The sequence below is a fragment of the Elaeis guineensis genome, chromosome 1 (assembly GCF_000442705.2).
Source record: "Elaeis guineensis isolate ETL-2024a chromosome 1, EG11, whole genome shotgun sequence".
NCBI lineage: Eukaryota > Viridiplantae > Streptophyta > Magnoliopsida > Arecales > Arecaceae > Elaeis > Elaeis guineensis.
The window spans coordinates 1,986,180-2,001,839 of NC_025993.2; the positions used below are offsets into that span (position 1 = coordinate 1,986,180).

At 37.3% G+C, this 15,660-nt stretch overlaps 1 protein-coding gene across 1 annotated transcript; it reads right to left on the minus strand.

The window, feature by feature from the left end:
- Positions 1-4,845: 4,845 nt before the first annotated feature.
- Positions 4,846-14,068, minus strand: LOC105035171 (peptide chain release factor PrfB1, chloroplastic). Its single transcript, XM_073252609.1, has 7 exons — positions 13,585-14,068; positions 13,167-13,238; positions 10,612-10,832; positions 9,113-9,316; positions 7,681-7,896; positions 6,370-6,556; positions 4,846-5,268 (listed from the first exon to the last, which is right to left on the minus strand). Exons 1-7 carry the CDS (start codon positions 13,760-13,762, stop codon positions 4,964-4,966), a joined length of 1,383 nt encoding a protein of 460 aa, XP_073108710.1. The 5' UTR covers positions 13,763-14,068; the 3' UTR covers positions 4,846-4,963.
- Between the last annotated feature and the right edge of the window lie 1,592 nt (positions 14,069-15,660).

Here is a 15,660-nt window from a genome sequence, read left to right on the forward strand (position 1 = left end):
ATGCTTGGGCCCCGAAGCACTATTAGGAAAAGTTAAAATAAGAATGAAGCAGAGGGCTCGACGGTTACCTGAACAAGTGCGGCGTTGCGGAGTAGGACGTTATTTTCTCGTTGTTATTATTATTATTTTATTTTATTTTATTTTATTTATTATATATAAATATTTTTTTATTATTTAAAAAAAAATTTTTTTCTTCCTCTCCTACTCTCTCCGCGCCCGTCTCCTCTACCACATCGCCCATTCGCACGCTCTCCTCTATGCCGATCTTGCTTCCGGACCTGCCGAAACTCCCATCTCTATCTTCTCCCGCCGGCCGCCGCCACCTCTACCTTTTCCTTCACCACGCCCCCGGCGGCGAGCCATGCTTAGCGGAATCGACGTGTGCGGCGACCTGTATTCGGATCAGCAATCCGGACCTCTATCATGGTGGCGATCTCTCCATTCACCGACCGCTCCGGCTAGAAGATTCCAACTCCATGACGAATTTCGTTGGTTGGCGGTGCCGCTATCTCTCCATCGACGTTCGATAGCGACGTTCACTCGACTTCAATTAATTTCGAGCCCATGGCATCATCGGATTCTGGCGCATTTGATCGAGTCTATGAATGCAAGAAAGCGGGACGTTGTGTGAGACGACGCGCTTCGAAGATCTCTTGTTTTTTTTTGAATCAAAGTTACCCAATAACTATAGGCACGTGTTAGTAATCCGTGTATGCAAAACGAAAAAAAAAAGACTTCTTCATTGAAAGACCTCCGCTCCTCTCCCATGAACATATGAACACATGTCAAACAAAAATATAGACACGTGGCCAATGGAGACATCGCAACAATGCCACCATATATATATATATATATATATTAGATTATAATTATTTTGGTTTGAATAGAATAGATGATGACGGGTGGGAGCACGTGGATGGAGGAATGGGATGTCGGTGGGAATCCGAATGTCACCGGAATTCCGGCGGTTACCGCGACTGGGCCGATGAGTTTACATCTGTTACAGCGGTGACGGAATCCTGTTAGAAGAATAATGAGTAATAATAATTTAATAAAGTTGGGTTTAGATGGATTGAGTTGGATAACATAACGTAATCTAGTCACTGTTGAAAAACGTAATATATAAACTTATTTTATCAACCGGATAAAAATGCTATTTAACCAGGTTAAAATTTGGTTTTAAACATTGGTCCGCTGAAAGTATTTTTTCTCTCAAAAAATAATTTTTAAAAAATTATTTTTTAAAAAATTATTTTTTGAAAATAAGATTTTGATATGTTTGATTGACGATGATTTATTGTTAAATCGTTTACGTTTATTTTTTTAAAAAAATTATGTAAAATATCTATTATATCCTTAATAGATATAAAAACCATACAATTTTACTTATAAACATGATATAAATATTAATATTACATTTATACTAATATAAATATAATATTAATATATTATAATATAATATTATATCATAATAATTTATTATGTTAATAAAATACTAATATATTAATATTATATTAATATAATATAAATATTTTGATATAATAAATTTATTAATATAGATATAAATATAATATTATATTAATACAAATATTATATTAATATAAATATTAAAATAATATTAAAATTTTAAAATATAATAAATATTAATATTATATTTATATAAATATTATGATAATATTAATATAATATTATATTACTATTCAGTATTTTATTCTAATCATCTATTAATATTTTATTAAATTTTAGTTATTAATCTTTAAAATATATTTTAAGAAAGAAAAAAATACCATCATTTTTTATGTCATAGGAAATGTCAAAATCTTTTTTTTTCATAAATTTTTACTTTTCATGAAACGTAGAAAATGACTTCCCGTAAAAAATACTTTTTTTACTTCTTTTCATCTTAAAACTTCAATCAAATAAAAATTTTTTTTTTTTTCAAAAAATATAGCTTTCCCTTTCTACTTTTCGTCAACCAAATGACTCCTCAAATTCTCTCCCCGTATTTATTCATTTCATTTATAATTTTTTTCTACTAATTATATAGCACTAAATGAACAGCCAACAGAGTCTTGGCTCGTTAATTGGTTTAGAAAATGAAAATTAATAACTAAAGTTATTGAAAGAGTTGCAAGCTAAAACAATTTAAATAAATTTGTACCAAATAAATGTGGATACGGTGGAGGGTGGCGAGTCTGTTTTCAGACTGTCAGTGGGTTTGTAGGGTTAGGTTCTGGGTCCAATCGGTTACCTATCATGTATCCATCTAGGTGGGCCTAATCTAAACCCTTAAGAAGAGAATAACATGAACAGCTGGTGGTCCAGACCGTTTGCATTAAACGACCTGACGGTGCAAAATTAACATACACTTGTAGCATTTGTTACTCTATCGCATGGCCAAAAAAAAAAAAGTTTCCACTAGTGAGATATCCTATTAACAATTGTCTTGAGATTCATAGAGGATAAATGATCATTGACGGCCCTAACCTCTCTGCATTTTTAATTGGATTTCCGGTTGGGCCTACGTAAAATTTGATATTTTCTAGGGCCAGACCCGGCCCATGATCAGACCTATTTGTAAGGGATTGATATTATTTAAATTCCAAGATCACCGGTGATCTAAACTACCTACTTTCTAATATTCCTTTTGCTGACTGTAGCATTGTCAATTCATTAAACTATTATTATTTGGATCTCATCTAGGACCGATCCTAATATTTTTTAGACCTGAAATCAAATAAAAAAAATAAAATCTTTTCTATTAAAATTTAACATACTTTAAATATTAATTATCATTAAAAAATTAATCTACGAGCAATAATTTCTATAGATATATTCGTTAAGCAGCATATAAAATTTATCATTAATCTATTTAATTATTTTTTTGTTATAATATTGTAGAAAACCATCTTTGCATCCCATTGGAATATCAATGTAGGATCTGAGGTCTGGAGCAGTCGTCTAGTTCGACCTGCCCCTGGGTCGGTCCTGATCCCATCTATGTGCGAGCTTGGTTAGCTCATACAATAAAAACCTTGCAATTATTGAGACATGGAGGGGAAATGCATAGAGAAGCAGCAACAAACCGCGGCAAAGCTATCACAAGACATCACCAAATGTTTGATAATTTTGGAGGAAATACTTCTCTTTCCAAAGATGAACTGCGATTTTTTTATAGGGCTATCACAGATTTAGCCCTGGCCGATACGCTCACTATAACAAGCGCAGGGACCTGGAAGCAGGTCCCAACGCTGGTTCTGTGGCCAACTTTTGCCTTCTACGAGAAGAGGAAGGATAAAACAACCAACCTCCATTCATTGGCTGTTCCATGGACGCTACAAGATGCGCCAAAAAAATAGAGATGCCACACGCTAAGTCCAAGGAGGAATAAAATGAAACAACAGTCACAACGAACCCGAGAAGTTGGTGCACGGAGGGGCTGCTGTGTGGCTCGGCGACCGCGCTAAGAAGGTCTTTGTTTTTTTTTAATGCAAAGGTGGTTGGGGTGGACCGAGGTCTATTGAGGTAATAAACTATTGCACCCTGTGAGACGCCATGCCATCCACCAAAGGGTAGTCACTGTCCTATGTGTGTGAAAGTTTTCGCACACACGAGCCCCAACACGAGTTAATTGCCGACGAGAAAGAGACAAAGGTCTGCTAATGTACTACCTCTGTAAAGAGAAAGGGTTAATGCATGAACAAAATGATCAGGCAAAAGGTGAGGGGACGTTACAAGAGAGTTATGGATGCCTGCTGCTCCCTGTTCCATTTATCCAATCATAATTGATGAGTCGCCTTCCAGCATTAAAGTGGTTCACTGCAATCTGAAAACTTGCACAAGCTATACCATCCAAGAACTATTTCTAATTTTTTTTTTGGAAAGAATTATCATATTCAAACCAAATTAGCTCAAGAAACATAACCTTACACCATTAAACACAGACTAGACCTGCTACAGACTCAAGCCATCAAGTGAATGAGGTTTGACCTCACGACTAAACCCAAGATTCAAAACTGTTCTACACTAAATTTAGGCCCCATGCCTGATTCATCACTTGCAGTTCCAGATCACCGTCGAGACTTCATTTACTTCATTTGTTTTCTCTTCCTTTTTCAAGGTGGCATACTTTTGCACTATTCAGAGGATGTAAGCCATTCCTGTTTTATTAATACCTACTACATGAAATGATTGACATGTTAAGCACCACCTAAAAAAAAGGATGCAGTTGAGTTAGCACCTATTGGCAGTTGGATGGTAAACGACAGTGATTAACAGGATATATACACTGCACCCAATAGTGCCTCACTATCGTGTACATCCAACCATGCTAAGACCCAAGGCAACATGAAATTAAAACCATGATCAGCTCATCTAAATCCACAGAGAGGTAGATGCAATCCATGTTTTAGACCAGGCTAGATACACACTATTAAACTAATGCTATTCTCACTACCAAAAAAAAAAACTAATGCTATTCTCGTGCTTGAAATACTACTCTTGACACTTGATCGTGAGAAATGTTATGAAAAGAGTAGCTTGAGAACCGATCAACAAGCCAACGGCATTTATCGCACTCATAAGGTGCTGGCTTCAAGATTCAAGGCAATCCTTTGAATTTTGATCAGGGTCACAACTGGCTTTCAACCTGACACAACTGTTCAAAATTATGCCAATTTCTATACCGAGAAATTTCTAACCAGAGTGGAGCTTACCATGAAGTGATGAAGACTAAGTTGCTACTTTTAGGGGCAGGTAAATCTTGTCTTCTCTGTAGAGAACATGACACCTGATGATAAATACCTAGATTAAAATTCCACAAGCATAACTATGATAACATAAAAATTGGGTGAGAAATGTAGTAATGATTTGGCAGTAAAATTGGAGACTCCGCATATACATACTGAAGGATAAAACTTAAATAAACAGGTTGAAAAAAGACAGGAGTCAGTGAACAATCTTATCATTTGGTGTTCCCTTCACCCATGCTACTAGTATATTTGTATTTGAGATAAGCTTTGATAAATGCTTCCAAGTCTCCATCCATCACAGAAGTGACATCCGATGTTCCACACCCCGTTCGAACATCCTTCACAAGCTTGTATGGGTGGAAGACATAGTTGCGTATCTGCTGACCCCACTCAGCCTTCACTGCATCCCCCCGTATTTGTTTAATTTCAGAGGCTCGTTGCTCCTCTGCTATGACGAGAAGTTTAGCTTTCAAACGGCTAAGAGCCTTGATCTTGTTAGCCAGCTGAGTTCTTTCCTCTGAATTTTGAGCAGGGAGGACAACCAAATGTTAGGAAAATCACATGGCATCAGTTATTCTTTTTATTTTTTTCTTATGTTTTCCAGTTGTTAAATTATGCAGCAAGATAAGTCCCATCTTAGTATGAATTAGCTTTACCTAAATCACATGATATCAGCGCTATTTCTGAAAGTCCTGTTGTAAATTTGAGAAGCTAATCCACTTTTTGGTTGATAACCAAATATTGCTAACACATTTCTTGGTACTGAATTGTGCTTTCTGAATGTATACAAGGTGAAAATTATGGATTCTTTCTTTCTTCTTCTCCTTCTTCTTTTGTGCATGTGTGCAAGCAAGAAACTTATTGTTGATAGATATTATACGTTTTGATGCATCTCTTTAACGAAGGAAGGCAAAACATTACACATATATATGGAGATATCCTTCTTATTCCTTCAAGAAAAAAAAACCGTACGTGAAAACTTAAATGACCTGCAAAAGATGGTGCATATACAGAAACCATACTCCACAAGGGTTTTGAGAGGCAAGGAAGACGGTACAAAACAGTATTCCAACTTTTGGACTTTCTATGTCAGACTTTTTTTTCTTTATGCTTTATGCACAGACTAGTGTGGTGGCTGAACCTTTTTAAGTTGGTGGTATCGGAAGGATTTTATACCAATAGGTTGGACTCTCTGGAGCATTTTTTTTTTTCTCATGATAGAGGGAAAGCTTGTTGCTGCACTCTTGTCCACATTTACTCTTTTGTTTCAAGGACTAGGAATGGTTGGAAGACCAGCCAAATACCGGCACGAGGGTAGGGTTGAACCTAGGTCTCTTGTTCAGTTGTTCCAACACAAGACCTTATCCATTCAGCAAGTTGGGACCCTCGACATTTACCTTCTTTAAAACCTTAATTTATATATAAAACAAAATATATTGTTTGTTTTATGGAGTCAACTAAACACAAAAAGGAGATTCTCTTTTAAAAAATGCATGGTGTCTCCGTTTTCATTTCATGCAAATCTTTCATCAATTATTGAGTTCAATGATGAATGTCTTTCACTTAACAATTAAAGAAAAAGAATGCACTGCCATCTAAACTTCAGTGTAAAACAAACCTGTGCAACGAACTGTGACACCAGTGGGGATGTGAACAATCCGAACAGCCGTTTCCACCTTGTTCACATTCTGGCCTCCCTTTCCCCCAGCCCTTGAATAGGTTATTTCCAGGTCTTCTTCAGGTATTTCAATATCCAATGATTCTTCAGGAAGAAGGGGCATGACTTCAACACCTGCGAAGCTTGTCTGCAAGTATTAATGAAGTTCATCCTTTAGACTTGACATGATAGACATCAATTGTCTTGCCAAATTGGAATCACACTTGAAAATCTATTAAGGAGAAAAATCAAATCAAAATTTGAAATGCATATTAGATAGCATGTTTCTTCAACTTCTTAATAAGAAGCATATTAGAAAGCGCAATATGGCATTGTAACACTATAAGGAAGCAAACGATGTCCATTCACATAAGACCTTCAGTAGCCAACAGGTCCAAAGAGTCACATTACATGGAAATAAGTAATAAATTCAATACCAAACTATTTAATTTACTTCTTAGTTCTTAAGAAAGTCTATTACTCGAGGCTACCACAACTGCCTATTTGAACCACAAAGGTTAAATGTCTCCCAAGATAGATGTAGATGTGCTTGCAAAAATTTTGAAAGTAAAGAACACCTCGTTTCCTTCACAACCATTCCCAAGCATGCTGAAAGGCTATTCAGGAAAATACTAAGTTTAACATCTTCCACTACTTGCAGTCTCCTCAACCTCAGTTCCCTTTCTCAGCTACCTCCTTTGTTTGGTGGACCTTGGAAAAAGCCTTCCATGCTTGGTTCATTAAGTACCACCTGGCTCATACGGAAGGCCTTTGAAGGTCATATGAATTTTTTGGCATTCATTGCAAATCTGGCAATTTTTGATGCTAGAATACTTCGGGTGTATTAAGAAAGAAAACTAAGGAATGTAACAGAGTTTGACTGAGCAACTGGGGCATTTCAAGCCTGTTGAGCTCCACCTCCTATAACATCTTTTTTGTATGAGTCCCCATACTCAACTACCCCAATAATTAATCATTGATGGAGTTCTTATTCAGATTGTTGGGTGAGTAGACACAGGCTATCTCATCCACAATCAAGAGGATATTATATCGGCCAGATTCACCATAACAGTCTCAATTATGAATGGGAGGCTGAAGGGGCTCTTGAAGGAGCTGCGAACGGCTACTCGAGTATAGGGAGTTGAACGTTATTTTGGTATATGGAGATTCTTATGTTGATCTCCAAATCAATCTCATCATATCCCATTGCTTGAAGACATGAAAAGACTAATATAAGGACAAATCAGCTGGCCGGTACAGCAGTTAGGTTACCTGGCGAAGACCTTTGGCATTGAATGGAGACTGACGAACAATACGGTGAGTTCCTTTTTCCCCTGATAGATACCCATAAGCAAAACGCCCTTCAAATTCAATTGTAGCTGCTTTAATTCCCGCTTCCTCACCCATAGATTTCTCAACCACTTTTATCTTATAACGCTGCTTCTCCCCCCATCTCACATACATCCGAAGTAGCATCTCAGCCCAATCCTGCACTGAAGATAAAGCAAAGAGTCTTACAATATTATTGGGAACACAAAATATCCCATCTAGCTTTTAGAGTGAAATATAACAATGATGTATCTGAAAATAGATATATTGAAGTCGCATGATAGAAGTCATACTATCACTTCTATTACTGATAATTTAGGGTATATCCTCTCAAGGTGACCTTGTACTGAATGGCATGGCCTGTGCAACTTCTGAAATGATGGATATTCTTCCTCTTTTTAAATAAGCTTTTTAAAGTGTAAGCTACATTGACTTTACATTGCCCTAGAGGGCCAAAAAAATTGAGCTGCCTAATTTCAGAGCTACAATTGTAAAGAACAATCAAATGGATTGGTAAATCTTGTCTCCTGGCTGCTCACAGCCTCAGAATTTCTTCTCTATGCATTTGTAGTTTATGACTGTGTGCATGAAAATGGATAAAAATATGGGTTTAAGATATTAGCTTTGTGTTGTAAGCAGAAGCTTTAATCCAGTATGACACAGAAACTATGAAAAATGCCTTCCCAGATATTTAAAGAACAAAATAACAGGAGTGCCAAAAACCTTCAGAACACATGATAGTCTCTGCTAGCAGGTAACAGGATACATGCACACAACCAGACATAACAGGCATTGCTGGGGGTTCAGTTTTTGTGATAAATGAAAGAGGCTCTCCTGTGATTTGCTTGGGCTCAACCACATCCCTATGATAACCCCATTAGGTTGGAGACTGAACTTCTGTATCAAGCTTGCAAGGGCATGCAAGATAATGAGTTTCATCAGGTTGAGATATTGTCTAGCATTTTGCACAGGTTATAATTATATTACAGGTTATAATTATATTAAACCTTGCCTGTGAGATTACTAGACATCGTTGATAAAATCTCTCAAGTTAATAGGATTATGATCATGTATGTACATAGAAAAGAAAATGGTTCTCAGATTAGCTAGTGAAGATGGGTTCTACTTTACAGCAAATGGTGCATATGGTAAGGCAGGTGGCTCACCCTCCATGCCATCAGTTGTATACTTACAGCATAATGCCTATAAAATGTCAGTCTGATATGGCCCCAAAAAATGGGGGGAGAGAGGGAGAGAGAGAGAGCCGTGGGGCGGGGGGGTGTTGCGCATGTTGTTGGCTGAGTCAGTAGCTTTTGAATTATGGTGGTAAATAAACTTTATCAAACAAAATGCAAGGAATGGATTAACTGAATACCTGTGCATCAGTACCCCCAGCACCAGCCGTTATAGTAACTACAGCCCCTTCCTTGTCATAAGGCCCAGAAAGAAGCTCTGTAAGCTCAAACCGATCCAGTGCCTTGCTTAATTCTCGAATGATCTTAGAGGCCTCTTCAAGTAGACTAGTATCTATGGATTCCAACTCCTCAGTCAGATTCACTATTGTTTCAGCTTCTTCAACCTGCATCAAGTTACAGGAAACAAAAGCATCAAAGGCAAAACATTGGTCTCTTTCATTTGTATCATGCATCTGAAATTAGTCCTCTTTATCCATTTCAACAACTTCTTACATAAGTAATAGTTAATTAATTCCCCTCCAAATGTTATTTTTAACAAGTTGAATGCCTTGTAAACTTTTAACTCCTCTAATTCTCGTGTAACCACCACAGATTTCCTATTCCTTTCATTTTTCCCCTTTTCTGGGGCTTGGTGGGGGAAGTGGTTTTTAACTCGACAACTTTAGCAAGCACACAGATTATGGTATATAATAAAACAGTTCAAGCAGATTCAATTTTCTTATGTGGAAACTTCCTTCTGACAACTTTGCAACTTCATCCTCACTTTCCCAACTTTGTGCACCATCATTGCTATTTGCACACGGCTGCAGTTATTTTTCATGATTCCACCAACCCCTGAGCTGTTATTGCATATATAGCAGTCATCCTATTACCTATCGCTCTAATTATTTGATGATAAAACTCCATCTTTAAAACTGCACACTCCCAAAGAACAATAAGCTGAATACTAATTGCAGGCTGTGCTCATAGCTATACATATTGGATATTTACAATTGTTGGACATGGCTAGGATGCATTTCACAGACATACTTTAGGTATCTTTAAAATTAGAAGAAGGCTCTGAGTATGCCCAGATACTTTTTGGATAGCTTAGGGGATGAAATGTCATTTTCTTTCTTTCTTTTGATGAAATTTGGCCTTTCAATAATGGATAGTTAGTTTAGAATCTTTGAAGCTGACAATATTGTGTGTCACATGGATATTGATCTCTAGAATTGATGATAATTAAATGATGAAATTTGTGAATATTTGATATTTTTGAATGAAATATGGGCTACGTATTTGAAAAATAAATGCAATAAATATAATATTTATTTGGATTTTAATAGCTGTATCATATCCTTTTCCCAACATTTGCTACATCAATGTATCTATATCATGCTGCATCCACAGCATGTATTCATTTCCATGCTTCATAGCCTAGAGAACTATTTAAGAATATAATAAAGTAAGCTGCAATATGCTTGATAGATGTCAAAAGAATGCATTATGAAATATTGAGGAGAATGACAAATGGATCTAAATATGAACAGGGTACTTTAAATTGCCTTGTAAACACAATTGTCGAGAGATTCTGATGATCTTGCATAATTTAAAGACAGATGAAACATGAATGATCTTTCATGATATGACACTGTCATAAATGCTGAAACAAGCACTAAGGAGTCGAGCTTGGAACCTGTGTTTTGAAATCAGTAAGCAGCTTGATTTTCTCTTTGACATCAGTCAAGGCAAGAAGTATTTCCTGTGCTTTAGATGGATTGTCCCATAAAGAACTATCTGCAGCCTTCTTCTCCAATACAGCAAGATCTTCTTCTAACCGTTCCAAGCCAGCAGAAGCTCTAATCTCGTCAACACGTTCTGCTGTAGCTTCAACATCCTTCCTCAAGGCATAAAAATCTGATAGTAATTCATGGAGACAATATTGATTGGATTAAATTGAAGTTTCTACTTAAGGAACTTCTTATCTATAAAATAAACTAAACATGAATTTCTAATTAATCAAATTATGAAGAGGGGATGCAAAATTTTTTTTTTTTTTAATAAAGCTTGAGACAAGTGAAACTAAGATAATAGCAAACTGGAACTATGATCATGCAAATAAAAAGCAAAGATATGTGGGCTGCTATGTTGCATAAGGTTCAGGTTTGACTGTTGGGTTCAGCTCTAGAAGTCGAATCCAACTTATACTCAATTCTTAGGATATGAGCACTCCAGCTAAAAAGGGACCAAAAAATGGGAACAGTACATGGGCACACTGTAAATCACCTAATCATGTCAAGCCCAACCATGTTCCTTGTAACTTTTAGTCCCTAGTGTGTACTTAGTAAACACTAGTGCCCTGTTTTATGTACCTTTATGTTCATTACATACATACTTACGCTTGTTTCATGCAAACAAACCAATTCTTGTTTCATTCAAAAGCCAAGGACTAGAAACCAGGCCATTGAAGAAAGAGATCAAATATACATTTTTTTGGTAAATAGGTTCTTAACAAAAAATAACATGTAAACAACATATTGAAGATTAAATTTTGCATAAAAAACTTCTGGGTTGATGAGATCATAACAATTCATCCAATGTTCTTTAATGAGCCATGTGCACTGCATGTGCTAGCAGCCCATTTCAAAGCCCTAACCCTAAATCTTTTTTTCTCATTGTTTAGATGCAAGGCTCTTAGGGCCTCTGCTGCTTATGCCCTTCCCTTCTGGTTTCCCCTCTGCCAACCTTTAACGTTGTCTGCCCAACCCCAGCCAACTCCAGCCCCTCAGCTCACATCATCCCATGTCAGTGCTCTCTCCCTCTCTGTGGTTTCTTTCAATTTGTTCACCCCTTTCCCTCTGTTTCCTTCCCCATCTTTACTTCCTAGATTCTCAAAGTGTTGTAACAGTGAATCTAGGACTCCTACATTTTGGTCTCTTTTTTTATTTCATATTAAGGTTTCTTTTGAGGAGTCCTACACTTCTAGCCTTCTAGAACTTACTTCAAATTAGCTTTAATTTTGACTATTTGGGTTTTCATGTGATACTGCATAATGAGGCAATTGTTCACTTTGAGAAATTGGATATATATACGTAGGGGCAGACTTGGGTAAGATCGACCGGATTTGGACTCAAATCTGATCAGATCAAAACTAGACAATGGAGGAGTCAAAATCCGGTCAGATCAAAACTAGATAATGGAGGCCCTACATCGATGATCCAAGCTGTTGGATATGATCTACTACCTCAAAACTACTTACTAAAAATCATATGATTTGAAGACTCCTAACCTATGCATCAAATGATCAAAAAACACATCTAATTCAATTTTATTTAGACTATCCAATTTTTGACTACTTGATGCATAGACTAAAGGTCGCCAAATCATATGATTTTTATGTGTAAGCAATTTTGAGGTGGGGATCACATTCAATAGCTTGGATCATTAATGTGAAACCCTTATTATAGAGTTTTGACCTGACCGGATCTAAGTCCAAATCTGGTCGACCTGATTCATGCATGCATGCATGCATGTATGTCTGCGTGTGCGCGCGCACATACACACACACACACAATGGAAGTTATCTTTGAAAACAATTTTTTCATCATTGTATGGTAAGATTGATTAATACACACAATCAACTGATTTCCAGACTTTACTTTCCTTCCACTAAACTTCTACACTATCTTTTCTATAGGTGTGTCTGTCATATAGTACACAAAGATCTATCATTGACTTGATAACTTGGTGTCATAGCAGCAGATCAAATCTAACTAAGATGGAAGTTTCACCAAACACTGTGGCTAGGCTAAAGGATTTGCAAGATAAGTCTCATGAAATGAGCAAAAAGAAATTATAGTCTCAGACATCTTAGCAGCATTTGTGAAACTACTCAATGAAAAGCATTCTCCATAAGGGACGTCGCAAACAGAAATGATTTTAATATTCTCCGAGATGATCCGACCATCCCATGAAAACCTCCGGTCTTAACGCAACGGAAACATACACTTTTCCAACAGGAGTTCACATTCTTTAAATCACACAGAGCTCAAACGCATAAACAGATAACAGATGGTTAATTCTCCAAAGTCGTGTTGTGGGTGCTGAAACTGTGGAAGTTTTGGAGTTTTTACCGAAACGTTGTTGTGAGGTACATGGGCAATTTGCTTCATTTATGTGACGAAAGAAAAATGATTGTTGTGACCATAGTTGCCAAGTATATATGATGGAAATCTCATTGTATGGGAATACCTTGCATAGCCCATTCAGCTGTTTCAGGATCAGTTCTTACACTTGACTGGCTCCCAGACGTCGCAAACTGGACTGCATCAAATATACGATTTGGATAAATATTTAAAGCAGGGATGGTAAAGTTCACCGCAAAGAAGTAATAACAAAACCGAATTATTGAAACTCTAAATGTTTCAACAAAATCCAAATAGAATCACATTTATCACAGAAATGAAGAGCAGAAATCAAAAACAAATCCTAAAAAAGAGGTTAAAAAAATACTCCATTATTTAAAGACGCATAAGTTTTTTTTTTTTTTTTTAAGGGTTTTGAAAGAAGTTAAAACTCATTTAATTCTAAAAATAAAAAGGACTTAAGGGAAGAATGGAAAAATAATAATAATAATAATAATAATAATAATAATAAAAAGATTACTCACCGGGAAGAGAAAGCGGAGATAAGGGCAGTGGATTTCCAGAGACAAGGAAGGAGGAAAGAGGCCACTTGGTTCTTGGCGGTGTGTGGATGGGGGAGAACCAAGGAGTCCTGCTGGAGTAGGATAAGGGAGCGCGGGGCAGGTGGAGAGCCTGTGGGAGCATCAGCTGGAGGCACTCCATGAGGCAAAGCGAAGTGCAGGGAATGGGAGTCGTTTGTGAACCGGAGGGGATAAAACTTGGAGTCTTCGCCTATTTCAACCCTCCTCCTGGACTCATCCCAATGACTTGTCTGCTAGGGCCAATCACCAAACAGCTTGTGGGCGATGGTTTCCACGTGTTTCAGACCTTGCAACCTCAGAATTGCCTTTAATTTGGACATTCATTTCGCACGGAGCGAGTCGAGTGGCTCTGGGTGCGTAAATAATTTCTCAACAACGCAAGCGTTGCGCGCGACGTCTTGAACCCAATGCATTGCATGCTCCCTGGTGTCCGAGGGCGTGGTTGATTTGGAGGGTAACGGATGGCTAGTCTCGGGGGATGAGTAGCGGTCCCCTTTCTACGTACAATCCCTTGAAGTATAGTCGAGGCGTCGATCTATATCTGAGAGATAGATAAGATGCAATATGTTATTTATTAGATCTGGGTTTTCCGAAATAGTTTGGTCTTCAAAATTAAGATTGTATCTGTGCACTGGATGCTTCGATATTTTTGGCCCGTCTCTTGACGTTTCGGATTCTTAGGATTTTCATGCTGTTCCTATCAAAAAAAAATTTATTTTTTAAATTTTTTTTTTAGATTTATGAAGATTAATTTTGATGATAATTATCATGACAGTTACTGTGGAAGCCTCGGATTGATGGTTGCTATGAACACTCGGATCAACGTGACGTTAAAGATTACTTCAAATTGCCAAACCGCCACCAGAGCCACCAACCGTTATGCAGAGCCGAGCTGTCCATCCCGAGTGGATCAACTCAGGCGTAACTGACTCCTCTAATTTTGCAGAAGCGATTGAAGCCTGAATTATCTTGTCCACAATGATATGTCCAATGGCCCTACAATTTTAGGATCGTACAATCTCACAGCAATATAATTAGCTGTTTGACAGCCTTCTATATAAATCATCGAAGCCCCGATGATCAGGTAAACCAATCAACCCCTCTCAGAGAGCTCGTTGCTACTTTATTATTTTTTGAATCTAATTTAAGCATCGGAGGATCCTCGTCGGAGCTACAACCTCCGGTTTAAACTTATTTTGTAGGTTACTCCAACGCTAGCAACCCTGCGTGAGGCTCAGCCGTCCTCTCTCCGACCTCGACTGATTTCCAACGGCAACAATAATCTAAAGGATGGTAAAGATAGTGTTGACTATGTCATTCAGAATCTGGATATCAGATTGTTTATAATAGGAGGCTCACATATTTTTGAGCCTTTTGTCTTCAGAACTGAGCTTCATGCAACTTGGATAGACATTATTTATGCCAAATAAAAGTTGCTAGCGAAAAAAATTTTCATAAAGAGAAATTATACCTAATTATCAACTGAATCCAAGATATTCGAAATATCTTTTGAGAGACAAACAGTGCAACAGATTGCATCATATATTACCAAGCATGTCGGAGACTGGGCCTAACAATAAGACAAGATTTGCCCGTGGGATCTCCAAAATTTTTTATTTTTTAATTTTTTGAGTTGTACTCATATTAAAATGATATAATTATCATAAAATAATAATAATTAAAAAGAAGAAGAAGGAGGAGGAGGAGGAGGAGAAAAAAAGGCCAACGCTAGATGTTGGACCCAACCAAAGCTTAGTATAATTAGAGGTTGAAGCAAGGGCCAAGGTCATTTTTTGGAATCAAATCCCCGTCCTTCGCCTAAAGAGGCAAGAGATTGTACCATCCAAACCTTTAAGATCTAGCGGTAACTGGGTACGCTTCCCTTTTGGCAAGTGGGCACACTTCTTTGCGAGGTTCTCGGTACATGGCCTGTTAACTTTTGCTGCTAAGCCTTCGGCGCTTCCCTCTCACTCCCTTGCTCATATATGACCATTTCTTACCGTTTTATCTTTTTTAATA